The sequence below is a fragment of the Aphis gossypii genome, chromosome 1 (assembly GCF_020184175.1).
Source record: "Aphis gossypii isolate Hap1 chromosome 1, ASM2018417v2, whole genome shotgun sequence".
Taxonomy (NCBI): domain Eukaryota; kingdom Metazoa; phylum Arthropoda; class Insecta; order Hemiptera; family Aphididae; genus Aphis; species Aphis gossypii.
The window spans coordinates 36,434,870-36,451,953 of NC_065530.1; the positions used below are offsets into that span (position 1 = coordinate 36,434,870).

Sequence of the window (17,084 nt, forward strand, 5' to 3'; positions counted from 1 at the left end):
CAGCTGAATTAGTTTTAGAATGGTCTTAGAGTGTACGATGTTAAGAAGTTCGATATTTTAATGCGTATTAACGACACGTGTAATTGAATAATTTTAAGTTTTAAATATAGAGTTTAACTATAGTTTGAAAAAGAATAGATGATATATTTTTAAATTAACAAATCTTAAATTTTATACTAATTTATTGGTTATTTTAAATTATTTAAAAATTTGATGATTGTATTACAATAGATATCTACTACATTTTATTCTTTAAACATTATTTGTTTTAATTTTTTATAAAAAAATATTATGCTGTATTCGTATTCATATTTTTTAATAAAACGAAATTGTTATGAGTTTTATTTAAATATATTTTAAGAAAATCTGTGGTTGATTTGTATAATTATAAAAATGTATTTAAAAACCTTTGTTCTGGTGTAAAAAGTCGTGAGCTTTTATGTAAAATAAATATCAATACTCAAAATATCGATCAAACTTTCTTAAGCTTGTTACAGCTTGAAAATATTTTGATTTAAATGATACACAAATTTAATTTTTAAAAACATGTATTTCACTTTAAAAACGTAATTTATTTATGATTTGGTATTTCAAAAAGTTTTAATTTAATTTCGTTGTTGTATTTTTTAATTTAAATGATAAATACTGAATGCCATTCTTTATAAAATGATAAAATTATTATATAAGTACACCTACTTAAAATATTATGCATTAAAAAAGAGATACATTAATGGTCATTTTATGTCACAGAGTACCACAGATGATGAATGATAGTTTTATGCAAGAAAATGTATTTGACTAGTATAATGGAATATAATAACTATAATAGACTAAAAGGTATTTTCATTATTTTACATATTCAGGAACTCGTCTATTATAATATGTTTTACAGTTTCTCCAAAAAATAATGAATTTAAATAGGTACTTTGATAATAATATAAAACACAGCAGCTGTTTTCAAAGTTTCATTGTTTGTTGTTAATTATAATGGTTTTTTTTTTTTATTTACAAATATTTTTAAATTAGAAAAAATGTATATCAAAGTACAATTATCGGAGTTCCATATTCAATTTATAAGGTATGACGTCATATTATATTTTTGAATTTTTTCATTTTTACTGCCCTAAGAAAAACCATATAAAATAAATTCACAAATCAGGACCATAAAAGTATGACGTCAATACTGTGTAATTATATGACTTTGTAGGGCACGAGGAAATAATGAATATCAAGTAATTTATGTAGGTAGGTAGTCAATTATCAATGTATTACATCGACATCCATAATAAGAGTGTACACAAAATAAATAATAAAATACAGTATAATATTTTGTTTTCTACGTATACTTAATCATATATTTTATACTATGAAACATTCATATAGAATTATATAATATTATGTAAGTACATAAAAGTTGATTATACTCAGCACAACGCATATTATTGGTGGCATTAATTTAATTATTTTCGGCAAAAGGTATTCATAATATAAATCTATAATAGTTTCAAATGGTATTCCATAATATTGTGCTCTCATGTGAATTGATGGTGTCTGCATACCTCATTTCTAGCTACCCACATAAATATATAATAGGTATACATATAATGTACAATATACATGTTGCAATCACGCTGCAATATTGCGGATTACGATTTGGTGGCTAAAGTTAATTTAATGTAAACTTGAATACTCACCACCGAAAGCGAAACGGATGATTAGATAAATAGACCATTTTCGGTTGTTCGACTCGGAGAGAATTGAAATAAGGGAAGAGACGAGGTGTGGTGGATGTCATCGATGTTGATCATTGGACAAAAGTATCGCTATTACTGTGATTGTAGTCAAAGAATGATTGGTTTTTGTTTATGTGACGAAGACATTTTCAAGATTGCGTTAGCGTGATATTTATTTTATTTTATCTCTACCACTCTAGATAAACTGGGTATAAGATATCTATCTCAGCGTTGTAATGTAGTCGAGTAAAAATATTCAAACATTTTTTAAAAATAATCTATAAATAATTATTTTAAAAACTTTTTGAAAAGTATACTAACTAAAACTTAGTGTTTTTTAAATACATATAATTTTTTAAATGCGTTTGCCTTTTAGAGTAAAATACTTACTTTTATATTAATTCAATAATATATATATATATATATAAAAAAAAAAAAAAATAGGATTTGCATATAAGTAAAATAAAGTACAATGTATGTAAAATAATACGAATTTGCTAGAAGTTTTATTATCATTTATACATAATAGTATCCTCTATAATATATTATCGTTAGTCATTTTCAGTGGTACAAACCAGGTTAAGTTTAATTCTAAATATCAGTATAATAATAGTATAGGTAGGTACTTTAATATTTAATAGTGGTATGGTTATATAGGTATTATCGCTCATCGATTTTATAATAAAACTGGAAATACTACCATGGAGATAAAAATTTCTAAGACTCTTTCTCACGATCGAAATATTATTATTTTTTTATTTTTTTTGTATGTGACTTAATATAGTTATGCAATTGTACTTTCTAATAGGGAATATAGATGGGAAGTTAAGTTACATAAAATAATGCAGTGCACATTCTTTACAAATTATAATGTATGACAACAAAATTCTAAAAAAAAACTCTACCAGTTGATTTTAAATTAGAAAAAAATTGCATTAACTTTTTTAACTTTTTATTTAAAAAAAAAAAATGAGCATTTAGTATATTCTATATCTATACATATAGAAATACATTTTTAAGTTAATGCATCTTGAATACTTTTTAAAGTGTTTATCTGTATTTATTTTGTACTTGAATACTTCCAATGAGTATACTTTGTAAGACTATAAGTAGGTATATATATAGATAAACCTTAGTCGATTTTCAGCTTGAAATAATGTATACCCATAAATTATATTTTCTATTCATATACATTACCTACTCTCGATGAGTGATCTATTTCAGGCTTAACTGAAGGTCAAGGAATTTATGTTTAACCTAAATTATTGAAGTGGTGCAAAAACTAAAGAAGTCTAATAGAACCGTTTTTGTGGTTGTATAGGTATCTGTTAACTGTAGTCACGCTCGCTATTAAGGGTGATTTATAGTTACGTAAGAATCGATACTTTTTCATTTATTTTTATCTACGCTTTTTTGCAACTAGCACTCAGATGTATTTATTTTGACCAAAAATCTTACTGGAAAAGACCATGACTTACTGAAGGATTTCGGATTCCTATTAATTATATATATTATAATATTATATAAATATATAAATTAATTAATCTGAAACATCTATAATGTTGTTTGTCGTCGCATCGCAAAACTTTATTGTAGTTAAGTACATTATATATGACCGATAGAATTTGAAACAAAAGATCGACAAAGAATGTTATCTAATTATTGTGTAAATCAAAATACCCTTAACTAAACCCTTTTTAATTTAATTTATCATTGTTAATCTGATTTTCGATTGTTTAGTTATGTACATAGTGAGATTTTGCTCAATTAACGCTTTTAAAATATCCTTTCAACTGGAATTTTAAATTAAGATAATTAAAATATACACCAACACAACAAATTCGTTCTTACCGTATCGTGACGGTAAATGTTATTTAGAGACAGTAATGAAACATTGCAGGAAAAAAAAATAATGAAAATCGTTGAATACCATTAATACTTTACACAATATGTATTGCTATCCATAACAGCCATCGTTATTCTGATATAATCGTAGCGATATCTGTATGCATGTCAGTTTGACTGAAGTATTGTAGCCCGTGTGTAGATTTTACCAACTTCGGCTATTATATAATAATATTGCACACATTTTATTATAGACATGTAAATATTAATTGTTATTTATGATCAAATAAATTTTCATTTTAACTTTTCGAAAATTAAAAAAAAAAACCAAGACTTTTTATTAAAATCATCATTGAATTTAAATACATAATATGAAATAGGTTTATATATAGTGATATAATATATTTATAATTATGATTGATATGACACATAATATAGATATTAGATACATTTAAAAAATGTAAACAGACCAACTTAAGTACACGTCACTACAACTTAAAGCCATCAGGTAATAATTATAAACGTTAAAATAACTTAAAATCGTTGGTGATAATATATTTTAACGGAAAACGGAGTGTTTTTTTGTTGGCTCAGGAATCACAAATTATCCTTTTTAAACAAAATTGAATTAATTGCACGTAATTATGTGATAAACAAATAAACCATTTAATTAAATAGGTAATTATTTCGTCTTCTCTCTTCCATTTCACCATAAAAAAAGAAAAAAGGTTCTTGTTACAAACGCATCCGGTATAATATAATAATATAATGTAGTCCAATTAATTAATACCATTTATCAGTGCTCGTAAAAACGTACGACACAATACATATATTATATATATATATATACCTTTTCCAAACTTTGGGATCGTGTCCAATCCGATTTCGGTCGTAGTGGGCGATTAGTTTTCGCATACGTTCCAAAAGTGAAATCTCGCGAATCTATCACCGCGGGTGGCAGAGAAAAAAAAGAAAGACAGAAAAAAGCCCAAACCAGAAAGTGGCGAAAACAATCGATTTCGTACGAGCCAAACGTATAATACATATAATAATATAAAATAAAATGCACATTTTCGATGGGTGGGCGTAAGGAAGTGTGGGGAACTCAGGATGATGTAAAGGAGAACATCCGAGTGTGAGCAGGGCACGAGACCGGAATGAGTTAATTGATTTCCGAGTGAAATCACATAACATCAACGATAATAATAATTGTAATGTCGTCATCGTAGTGATATATATAATAATATGCACACGTTATTTTTATTACAAACTCGCCGCGCGTATAAACGGTAATTGGATAAAACGTGATCGGATTTATTGAGTCGGTGGTGACAATATTGTGCGGCCAACAGCTGCGAGTGTGTGTGTTTCAGTCCGTTATAAATGTTTGGCCCTCCAACGTCACCGGCACACTTTCGATTTAACGTCCAAACACGTCGCTATATAGATACGACCACATATATATAATTCGGTACATATCTACGTACATATTATACCGAACACGACGTCTCGTTTGGGCGACTTCATATTATTATTGTTGTTGTTATAGTATAGATTATACTATTATTATATAGTACTATTTACGCTGTGAAACAGTTGCGATACAACCGTTGTTGTGTTATATCATTTAGACGGAATAATATTATCCGCAAGTACGCGTCCGCGTGAACCAATCGTATTGAATTCCGGACGTCGGTTATTATACCTATAACAGTATGGATTCGACCAAGTTGAACATTGCTTTGGTGAGTACAACCGTTTTTCTCTTTTTAATAATATGTAAATATGTGTAGGTATTTTTTTTTTTTGTTACTATTCACTTCCCCGAGTTTTAATAATATCAAATTTAAGTGCAAAAATAACCAAGGATAAATGTATTATATTACCATTATATTCGCGTTTGGCCGATAATATTATCACCTTCTCTGGGGTTGTTTACGCCGAAAATAACCAACTGCAGTTATATTCTATATAAATATAACGTTTATATTTTCCGAATAAAAAATCGTTTCAATTAAATTATAAAATCAACGCACTCTTAATAACAACTTCCCCATATTGCGCAGTAAACAATTTTTATTCGCGACGTTTTTAATTTAACGAACTCTTGTAAATCATGCACGGAACAATTGTACAATTCTTCCGTTGTCACTTCCTGAGTTTTTTTTGTTCACGAAAATTACTCTCTATATTATTTGTGTACAAACAGCAAATCAAAAAAATCAAAAAAATATATATATAAAATAATATTAACGTTTATTCAAGTTTTTTCAACTAAATTCGTTTTTACGAAAATAAACTATATAGTTGTATAATCTTATTAAAGTTGACATAATAATTTATATTGAACAAGTTCACGGACCTAACGTTGAGAATAGATCATTAAAAGCGTTTTACAATTTAATGACCATACGCTTTTATGCTGTTGTATAATCGAAAATATGTACGTTAATCAATCAATTTTAATATAAATTAATACGCATGTGTGTTATGTAGAAATTAATGTAATCTTAAATCTATTAACTATATTAACAATTTTTTATTTGATTTTGAATACATTTTAACAATATATCTAAAAAATGACTATTATATTACATTATAAATGTATTAATTATTTAATCTGATTTAATAACATAATAATGGAATATACAAAATTAACATTTACATATTATTCGTTAAAATGATTTTAATTTTAAATGGAGAATATCCATAATGCCACTAGGTACCTATTTATATATATATATATTATATTAATTATTCATACTTATAGTTAATACAAGACTAAAACTATGAAAACAGCAATTTTTCACGTTTAATAATATGATATTATATGATTGCAAAAAAATCGATTGTGAGAAACTAAATTCCACACTGCCTTTGAAACACGTCGACGGCCTCCCATTTAGTAACAATAATAACTAATAATAGAAATAACAGTAGCGAGACGTAATGGCAAATACGATGCAGTGATGTCACTCATCTTGTCATCCACAGCACTGAAACAGCATTTACGCTTGGACTTATACTGTCAGTGGAAAAACTTTTCGCACGAACTGAATACATTTCGCGCTTGGCTACGGATGGGTTTTGGAACTTTTTTTTTCTGGGGGAGGGGGTTAGGGGCGAAGGATATCACTTAAATTAAAAGTAAAACTGCATACGAGTGTTGTACAAATATGTTAGATTAGTTTTTATTATTATTTTTTATTTTTTTTTTTTGTTCCGACTAGGTTTTGTTGCAGTTGACTGGAATGTGCATGTGCCAAAAGTTAGGCGCGGTTTACCGGAGACCAGTGATCCCGGACAGGCAGATCGCTCTCGCCCAACAACAGTTCGCTAACGAAGCGGCGCAACAGTCGGTCACCGCCGGCGACGTTTACCAACAGTATCCGGAACAACAGTACAACTATCCGACGCAGCCGTACTACTATCCACCGCAGCAGAAACTAACGTTGGAGAAGCAGCAACAGGCTAGGCTGGAGCAACAACAGCTTCAGCTCCAGCAGTTGCAACAGCTCCAGTCGCCGTACAAGCAACATCAACAGCAACAACAGCCACTGCAGTCGGTCTGGGATTACTATCAGCCGGCCGCCGCGGCGGCATCGCCACAGCAATACAGCAGCGAATACCAACAGCAATTATTGCAACAGCTTCAGCAGCAACAGCAATCGCAGCAGCCACAGCAGCAACAGTACTATCAAACCATGGAGAAACCACTGTTCAGGCCTGCGACCATACCGGTGAACGAGGCGCCCGCCGAAGGTCCGCAGCAACAGAAACCGAATTTGAGCTTGTACCAACAACAGAACGGAGCGTCGGCCAGTCAGCAATTGCCGCAAAACCCGTTGGGAGTATATTACTCATCGGCCGCCGACGTGTCGAAATTTCAATTTTCAGGCAACGGTGTTAGCTATTCGTATTGAATACGATAATGTGTGAATTTTGTTATGCTTTTTTTTTTGTTTTGTTTTGTTTTGTTTTTTTTTTTTTCATTAACGCTAATATTATTATTGTTTGTTCTGTTATATTTCCATAATAAATCAATGTAAACCAACTCCGTTCGTCGAAGCGTTTAAGCCGGAATGCTCTCCTGCACAGTATAAATCGAATTGCGGGCTGCGAGACCCTCCGTCGAAACGGTCCTGGTCGCTTGTTCCGCCGTGACCTTTGTCCTCTTGAAATAACTCCTGATCCGATCCTTGGTGCTACTGCGAAAACAATACACAATGTTTAATTAAAATCGAGAAATACGAGGTGAGGGCAGATTGGGTCCACGTGAACTATAGAACAAACGTTTACAATATGACGTACGTTCTAACGAGGAGCGAGGGCTAAGAGGTCCACTCTTTTCTGATCCTTTCATGTGTCACTAACTTGAAAATTTTAAAACCAATATAGGTCGTTATTATTTTAGGGAAAAACATATTTATATTCAAAATTTTTTATGAGAGGTTTTAATGGTTTCAAAAACGTCAGTCAAAAATATTGATTTAATTTAATTCAGCAATTGGAAATAACTGAAACATGATGATTGCGGTACTTGAAAATTTTGAAACGAGTTTTTGATGATATTATATATGACATATTAATAAAAATAAAATCCAAGAATTGATCCTCAGACACATTGAGCAGCTAGATACTCGTATCAAAATAACACGAGTGAGGTGGCCTGAGCACGATGATCAAAAATTATTACTCAATATTTATTATAAGTTATTAAATTATTATTAAAACTATAGTTGTCATGTTCATATTAGATCGCATGAGACAGAAACTCCACAGCTATCGATAGAGCCAATGTTGTTAATTCGTGTTAAAACATTTATTTTAGTATAAAAAAAAATATGAAAGTTTTCAAGTATATCAACTGTGTGTCATATTAAGTAGCCTTTCACTAAATGAACAATATGTGAATACCTTGGGAATAAAATAATTATCAAGTATTTGTAGCAACAGGTTTTATACTGGCAAACGTATAGTGAGATACATTAAGATTTATTAAAAACAACATTTTTAGTTCATTTGGTTATATCACAATTATTTAGTATGACATTTTTTTTTACTGATCAATTTGTTTGTAATTGTTTTTTTTTATAAATTTATAATTTCAGTATCAACTAAAATATTATAGACAATTTATTTAGGGCAATTTCAGATTTTAATTTTAAACTATCAATTGAATATAATATGTGACTTTTATCCATCGGTAAATACTAAAAAAAACTGTGTGGATTACAATTGTAAAAAAATTAGTGATTTTGAATGTCTTATCCGCGTACTTACCTGTCCGAATTCCATGCTACAAACAGCAACGGGGTAGTAACTGTTGGCACAAACGCCAGCCATACGCATATCATGAACGTTAAATCGAAGTGTCTACTGTTCTCGTACGTTTCAGATACTTCAAGTTTTCCCAATCTGAAATTATTTTTTAAATTTCATAATTTACTTAATGTAATATTGTACGAAATATTATAATATTACAATATTATTTTTTATAATTATCAGTACTTGTATCATAGTTTGAAAATACTTTTAAAAACTGTTATTATTAAAAAACAAAATTATTAATTTAGATAATAAAATGTTCTAGTACCTACAAATTTCCAACCGCTAAAAAATACGATATTCTTGTAACAGGATTAAATATAACGATACATTAATTTATAATAGAAAATAAAAAACCAACCTAGCTAGATCAGGCTATTGACCATATTGTATACATACGGAAACTGTCGTTGATTTGTTTTATGGTCGACCACATAACACAATATCGGTTACTAAACGCCTCGTATATTTTTTTTATGATATACTTTTTTCTTCTCAGAACATTATTATCGATGTTTCCTTTCGAATATAAAATAATATATTACGATCGTTTGAATACCTTCAAAATGATGATATCATACGAGTGTTTAATAATGTATATATATATATATATATGTCAACGTTTGTTTATTTTTATAGTATTTCCGACGACCAATAGTATGTTGTTGTTCAATATATTCAAATATACCTATAACTTTATTAATACAATACGTGCATTACGCAAAATCTCCAATAATATATTTTGTGTTGTAGTAGTTTATTGTACATTTATTACATTTACATCATTTTAGATTTAGAGTGGAGTGAATATATTAGTTGTACGATAACTTGAGCTTTTTAAATTATTTTTGTAATCATGTTTTGGAATAGAAAAATGCTTCAATCTTACACTTTTAGAGTGGTTTATAGTAATAGAAAATTGTATCTACCTAGATGGTACTTTGGTAGGGAAAGACCAAAAGGAGAAAATTCTCTGAAAATTCTCATACAATTTGAAAAAACTAACAAAATTGAACGGAAATTGTTGATATTTATGTAACTCTATAGCCTTTGGTGAAAATTTATATTATATTTTTTTTATAATTCATAAAGAAATAACCTCAAGGATTTAATCTTTTCACAAAAGATATTTTATATTTAATTTTTTTATACTTACATGATAACATTTTCAAAATATTTAAGTTTTTATTGAACAATTTATAGACGTTTGAAATTATCTGCTTAATTTTTTTTTCGACTTATGTTTTATATTAATATCATTTTTTTTCTTGATAGAAACAAGATGCCCTTATAAGTTGTTCTCTCAACAGCTAATAAATATTAAAAATTCTTAAACACATTTTGGGTTTATAATCATTCAAATAGAATAAATTGAATATTCAAACGCAAATTATTGATTTTCTCTCAAATAATTTTTATTATTTTGATTTAATTTAAACAAATATTAATCGTAAACACTTGAAAGATTTTACTATTACTCATCATTTTCTATACATTATGGTATTGGCTAACAAAATATTGAAAGTAATAATGGTCTATTTATTTTTTGCTATGAAGTATGAACTTATAAACATTTTATTCATACCCAATGTAATAGTAACCTACTTAACAAAGTTACACTCAAAAGCTTCTATAAAACTTATACATCGTTCTCTAATTTTTCTTTAGTTACAATCAATTATTAAAACACTAATTGCAAGCGATTTTAACACTAGGTATACAAAACTATTTATACTTTATTTAAATTTGTATTAATATCTTTTATAAGATTTGTATATGTATAACAAAATGATTTGAAACTATAAATAAGAAAAAAAGAAATTAGTTGGATGCTCTGGAGTGCAAATTATTTTTTATTAACGATTGAATATCCATCGTATAGCTCAACTAGCATTTATTGCGATCACAAATAAAAGTCTTCAATTTTAAAGTTATATTTTATTTCTCTTTGTAATAATATTTTTATAACATTGGGTTATTGGTATATTTATTGTTTTCTTTGAATTTAAATATTAAAATTTAAAATATTAAATAATTTACGCATATTTATTATAAAAGTATTTTAAGTTTTTTTATTTTTTTATTTTAGCATACACACATGCACAAAATCTACAAAAAAAAAAAAAAAAAAATACTTATGTTTATTTACTTAATTAATATTTTTTTTGTATAATTACACAATAACACAATTTATTTTATGTTTATTTTTTAAATACCTTTAAATTTAAATAAAATGGTTAAAAAAATACCCATGTCAGGAGACAACATTTACTTTTTAAAACATTAAATTTGTGAAAATGATTATAATATGGACATTGAGCATTGGTTATTTTGTGACTTTTTTTTTGTAGAGACTACAGAAATAAACTGTTATAAAATACTAATATCATTGATTAAATTTATTTATATTTAATAAATGTAAAAACACATTTTTTCCTATTAAATGAAATAAGTAATCTAGTAAGCATATGTTTTGGAGTGAAATAAGCTAGGTGATTATTTTTGCCAGTTATTCTGACATGAACGCGGATAATCCCTCTGGAGATTCGATCATTTTTCATCGATGGAATTATTATAGTAGATATTAATAAAAACCTATTATTATTTAGTTATCTAACTTGTGGAAAGCTATACACATATTAAAGTTTAAAACTCCCAATACTATTGTTTCCAAACAATGCTCGTAGGGATATTTCTATGAATTATTTATTTCGCGTGACCTCAGAATTTAAATGGAAAATATGTGATGGTAAAATTAAATTAATTTTGGTGAGAAATAATAATATTCTATTCATATATAGTATTTTAACATTATACATTTATACCTACAAGACTTATAGAGACAATTAATAATTTTCTATAGATAAACCATTATCTTATTCTATAGTTCAATAAAAAATTATTGAATTTCAGTAGATTTGTTTTATGTGTATTAAAATCTCCATTAACCACCCTTAACCCTTAAAAAATCTATTTGTTTCACCACTTTAAATTACCTCAAAATCATTAGTGGACCTATACACACAGCATACGAAATGATCATTGATATTAAATATTTTTGCGTCTTTGACTCCTTGTATCCATCGATTTCCTCGTCATCGGAGTCGCTGACCGTAGATTGTACTTCGTTCAAACGTGATGGCATTTCACAGCTTCTGAAAAAAAAAACATATAAATTAATACATAATATTAGGTGTATATAATTTCTAGAATATCCAAGTTCAAGAACTAGAAATACCTCGTTTGGAGCATACCGTACCACGAACATTATTTGTACAATTAACCTCAACATTACATTATATAGAATTATAAATTATTTTTAATATATTGCTTATGAAAAGACAATTACTCGTGTATATTACGTTTTCATAATCATTTTATAAAATACATTTTAATATCAGCCGACTACATTGAATCGTTTAGTTATTCATATTTTTCGTTTATTATTAAACATTCCCAAAAGAACTGGAATTGAGATCTATTTTTTCTTCTGAAATTATATTGGAAGATTTTATTAAAAATATTTAAGCTATTACACAACTATGACTGAAAAAATTATCAAAAATGATAATTTAATGAATATTTTGATAAATATCGTCGACAATTTTATTCTACTACCATCACTAAACATTGTTTGATGTATAAATAATAGGTAATATGTAGTCATTTTAGTCTTAAATACTTGGAATATTGAGAACATTACAAACAGTAAGACATAAACCATAAACAGTTCAGTGTTATTTTAGCAGAAAGTACATAAAATCCTTCAATAATCTTATTTATCTATGTTTACAAATAAACATATTTTAAAATTTATTTACCTAATAAATTATTAAGTCTTAAAAACTTAATCGATTTACTTTCTCTTTGCATTTGTAAGAAAACTGTTGAACGCATTATGTTGAAGTATTTTAATCTAATTATTAATTTAAGAATTTCCAAAGATAAGATTAAAATTAAAAAGCCTATTTTTGTTAATATAAACACAATAATATTATTTCATAAAAGATTAACATTATTAATACGTTATTCTTATAGAAGTTGTTGGTTTTGAAGTTATAGTTATTAAAAAGTTTATACCAATATTTAAGTTTAATTGTAAAATATTTGGTAAACTTAGAATTGCTTAAAATCATATTAATTTTTTTAATAAATAAATAAATAAATTGTCTAAGTAAAAATCGATTAAAATTTATTTGACAACAAAACGATTTCAAAAAAAAAAAAAAAAATTATGTTATTTACTAATTTATCGCTTATCATAAAATTATGGAATTATATAATGTTACAGGATACATATTTAATAAATAATTTCAAAATGTCATCAAAGTACGTATTGATACTACCTAGTCAATACAATATTGGTATATAATATTATCAATTATTATATTATGATATTATAATATTATCATTAATAAACAATATTTGAAATTCAAGTCAATAATTTTATTACGAGACATTCATTGTATGTTTTTGAAAGTAATTTATAAGTAAATTATTTAATGATTTACACGTATAAAATAAATATTATGTATATTCTGTGTATGTTTTAGAATTTTTTTATTCATAATGTATATGTTTTTATTAATATTTATTCAACAATAAATGGTTTATCCTCACCATGCCTTTATGTAGGTCGATGTAGATATTTTATACATTAAATATTAAACATTTTAATAAAATCGAACTTTTTTAAACGAAAGTAGTAATATTAGTTACAAAAATTAAAAATTAAATTATTATTTATTGAATCACCTAATTAATGCAATTCGAATTTAATAAAAATTATCATGGTTTAATGTACATTTTCAAAAGAAGAGATATTAATAATAATGTATGTGCATTTTCTAGTTTCTAGTATGCAATTAGTATTAGGAATTTTCAAGTTTTCTAATTGAAATACTTAAGCAACAGTATCAAAAAGAAAAATGTAATCTCTACTGTTTCTATATTTTTATATTTCGAAAGTCTACAGTTTCTAGTTGAGAGTACATACAATAATTTATGTCATGGATTTGGTTTTATAATTCCCAATATGCGTTGTCGTATTTTAAGTTAGCATATAATAATAAATTTTTCTAAGGTGTAGTGAAGTTTTAAAACAAAAGTTTCCACTAATGTTACTCCCGTGTATTGAACCCGATTATTAAAATACTAAACACATAACTTTATAGGAAATCAAAAATTATCATCAGATTTAAATGGAAACAGTATTTTATCAAAAGTTGTCATGTTTAAGAAAAAAAATAGTAACAATCACATAGAAAAATGTACAGATTTAAAAGTAAAAACTTTCAGCTCTAAAGTATAAAATACTTTTAAATTTAAATAAGTAAAACAACTTTTTTCACAACAGATAATTGGAATGTTTACTAGTAAACACCATTAGTTCAAATTAAACCTATATTCTCTCATACATTTTATAATACATATTTTATACTTTTTATTGCCTAATTATTATTCTCCGTACATTTATACAAATATGTAAACAAATCGTAATTCATGTACTTTTATTGTTGTTTCGACCTAAATAATAATAAAAGTATAATCGGATAACATAATGCAGAGAACTGTAGTAATTGTTTTAAATACATTTTTTTTTTTATAACGACAAGACACACATTACATAATAGGTATTAATTATATTAACTTCAAATAAAATGTATATTACCAATATATTATCCAGGTATATTATTAGCTGCCCGTTGTACGCTTATATATCTATGCAATATTACGTTTTAGGGTGTACCGAAGGACAACAATTATTAAATTGGTATTATTAACTTTTGGATGGATGTTCCGTTTCACATTTTACTCTATTGTAAACGGTCAGTCGAGTAAGTACTGCACATAAATTGGCGATTTGTATTATTTGCGATTAGCTGTGTACAGTTATACCTCCTACACTTGTTTTATTATATTTAACCCATCAATAAACTGTAATAATATGCAGATCATCCATTTAAAACTTAATTTTGGTATAATATCCGCAGGCATCGTTATTGTTTTCAAAGCGACAATAAATTATAGTGTTTGATCTCACTCTTAATTAATTAATTTCTAAAAAAAATTAAAATGTAATGAGAAAGTTCACCAGGTAAATTAAGCAATTTATTGGCGTATTATAACGATGCACCATGAATGGTTAAATTAAATAGTCCACAAGTGAGGCATATATAAGTGTATATATTAGTTTAAGTATAATTAGGTATCAAAATAATCAAAACAATATTCTTCTTAGGAATATTAAATTTAAAATGACGAGTCTAGACGCTTAAATACTGAATTGTTTATATAAAAACAGATATTACATTTATTTAATAAATGTTATTTCTTAAGTCTCAAAACGTATCGATGACGAATAGTGATTTATATGACGCACGAAACCTAACCACTTGAAAGAATTTCTACAGGTAAAAAAACTTTGTTATCGAATCACATAAGGCAAATAACTTTTCCAGCGTCATGAATTTAAGTATTATTTTTGTTTAATACTGTAGGATAGTAGTATAAAATTAATGAATGATATCGACATGTGGAAAATATAAATGGGATCCAGTAAATCTGCCAAAAGTTGTTCCAAAACGCCTTGTATTCATATTTATGAATTAAACACGATAAATTATATTTAAAAAAATGTATTTAAAAAAATGTATTTTGTTCACTGTTTAAAGTTAAAATAACAGTCATTATAATTTTTTCAAGTAAAAAAGGTTAAAAAATATACACGATAATATTTAAATCTCTGCATTGTTTTTACAAATTATATAAAATGATAATTAAAATTTTTACAATAATTTAAAAACTAATGCTTTAATTATTTATTTATTTTATATTTATAGGAAAATAAATAATAATATTTAAGTTCATAAAATTATGATTGGTATACAAAAGAAATAATTTATACCCGAGAAAAACGTGACAAATATTATTTATTACTTACTATTCATATTTAAATAAATTTAACCACGATCTCTATAATTCATAACATTTAATAGTGTACTAAATGGATTTATGGTTATTTATTTTTCAATTTGATTGTCTAATTTGTATTTATAATCATATTGGGTTCTATCAAAAAATAGGTTTTTCGTCCTCAAGACAAATGTGATCAAATTTACTTTCTATAAAATGTATCTACTACAGATAGTAAATATTTCTAGAACAAAATATTTTGTTTTTACATTTACACCAGTTTAAATTTATATCTACTTTTATTTATTGATTAGAACTTTTGAAGTATCCGATTCTAATATATATATAATATAAGATTGATCTATACAGTATGTCAGTATAGAAATGTAATTGATTTTTCAAAAACAAACAGAAAATTTGTTATTATATAATATATGCATCAGTATGCTTAGTAATTAAACTTCATAAAAAAATTAAGTGATACTTTATAATAAGTATTTCTATTTTCTACTTATATTTATACATATATATTTTATATATATATTGTACATATAGGTTTTCTCCGACACTAATCACACATTTTGCATAAGGTATAAGCTTCATTAATTCACTGAATTAGTTTTATTGATAAATTATCAATGTCTACGTCTATTAATAAAAACAAAAATAATGTTATTTACTAATGACTTTAGGCATGATCATTTTTTGGCGTTTTTATTAACAATTTTGACATCATAATAGATATAATAAATTTATTCAATTATTTTATTCACCTTTATTATTACCTACGTAAGTGAAAAAAAATTGAGAGATATTATAATTATATATAGTATGGTATAAATATTTAACTTACAACCAAATAATATTTTGATTTTTGTTTAAATTGGCAATATTATTATTATTATTTGAAATTAGTTAATTAAAATAAGGTAGTATATTTTATGAAAACAAAACTACATTAACATGTCATTTTAGTGAAAAAATCATTATCTATAAATAGATTTATTATTTATTAGGTATGTTTTTCAAACACAAATATTTAATCAATTATTATAGGTATCAAGCATTAATTAATGTTTTTTGAGTTCATTTGATCGCCTTAAGACTTAAAACAAATTGCAAGTATCTCGTGGTATTCGTAAAAAATACTACCCTTTATAGACATTTAAAATATTTCAGAATTAAAGAACTAAAAGAAATCATTCTAAAAGAATCCGCTAACAATTAAAAAATCACACAAATTCTGTTATTAGGGAACATATA

General features: G+C 26.2%; 2 protein-coding genes across 2 annotated transcripts in view; one reads left to right on the forward strand and one right to left on the reverse strand.

Annotated features, from left to right (window-relative positions):
- Window positions 1-4,898: 4,898 nt before the first annotated feature.
- Window positions 4,899-7,632, forward strand: LOC114124991 (putative cyclin-dependent serine/threonine-protein kinase DDB_G0272797/DDB_G0274007). The gene is made up of 2 exons (XM_027988459.2): window positions 4,899-5,323; window positions 6,809-7,632. The coding sequence occupies exons 1-2, from the start codon at window positions 5,294-5,296 to the stop codon at window positions 7,499-7,501; spliced, it is 723 nt and encodes a 240-aa protein (XP_027844260.2). The 5' UTR covers window positions 4,899-5,293; the 3' UTR covers window positions 7,502-7,632.
- LOC114124990 (prolactin-releasing peptide receptor) overlaps window positions 7,410-17,084 on the reverse strand; it is a 98,831-nt gene continuing 89,156 nt past the window's right edge. Inside the window, 3 exon segments of the mRNA XM_027988457.2 lie at window positions 7,410-7,786; window positions 8,862-8,996; window positions 11,903-12,061. Coding sequence (XP_027844258.2) covers window positions 7,651-7,786; window positions 8,862-8,996; window positions 11,903-12,061 — 430 coding nt within the window. The 3' untranslated portion in view covers window positions 7,410-7,650.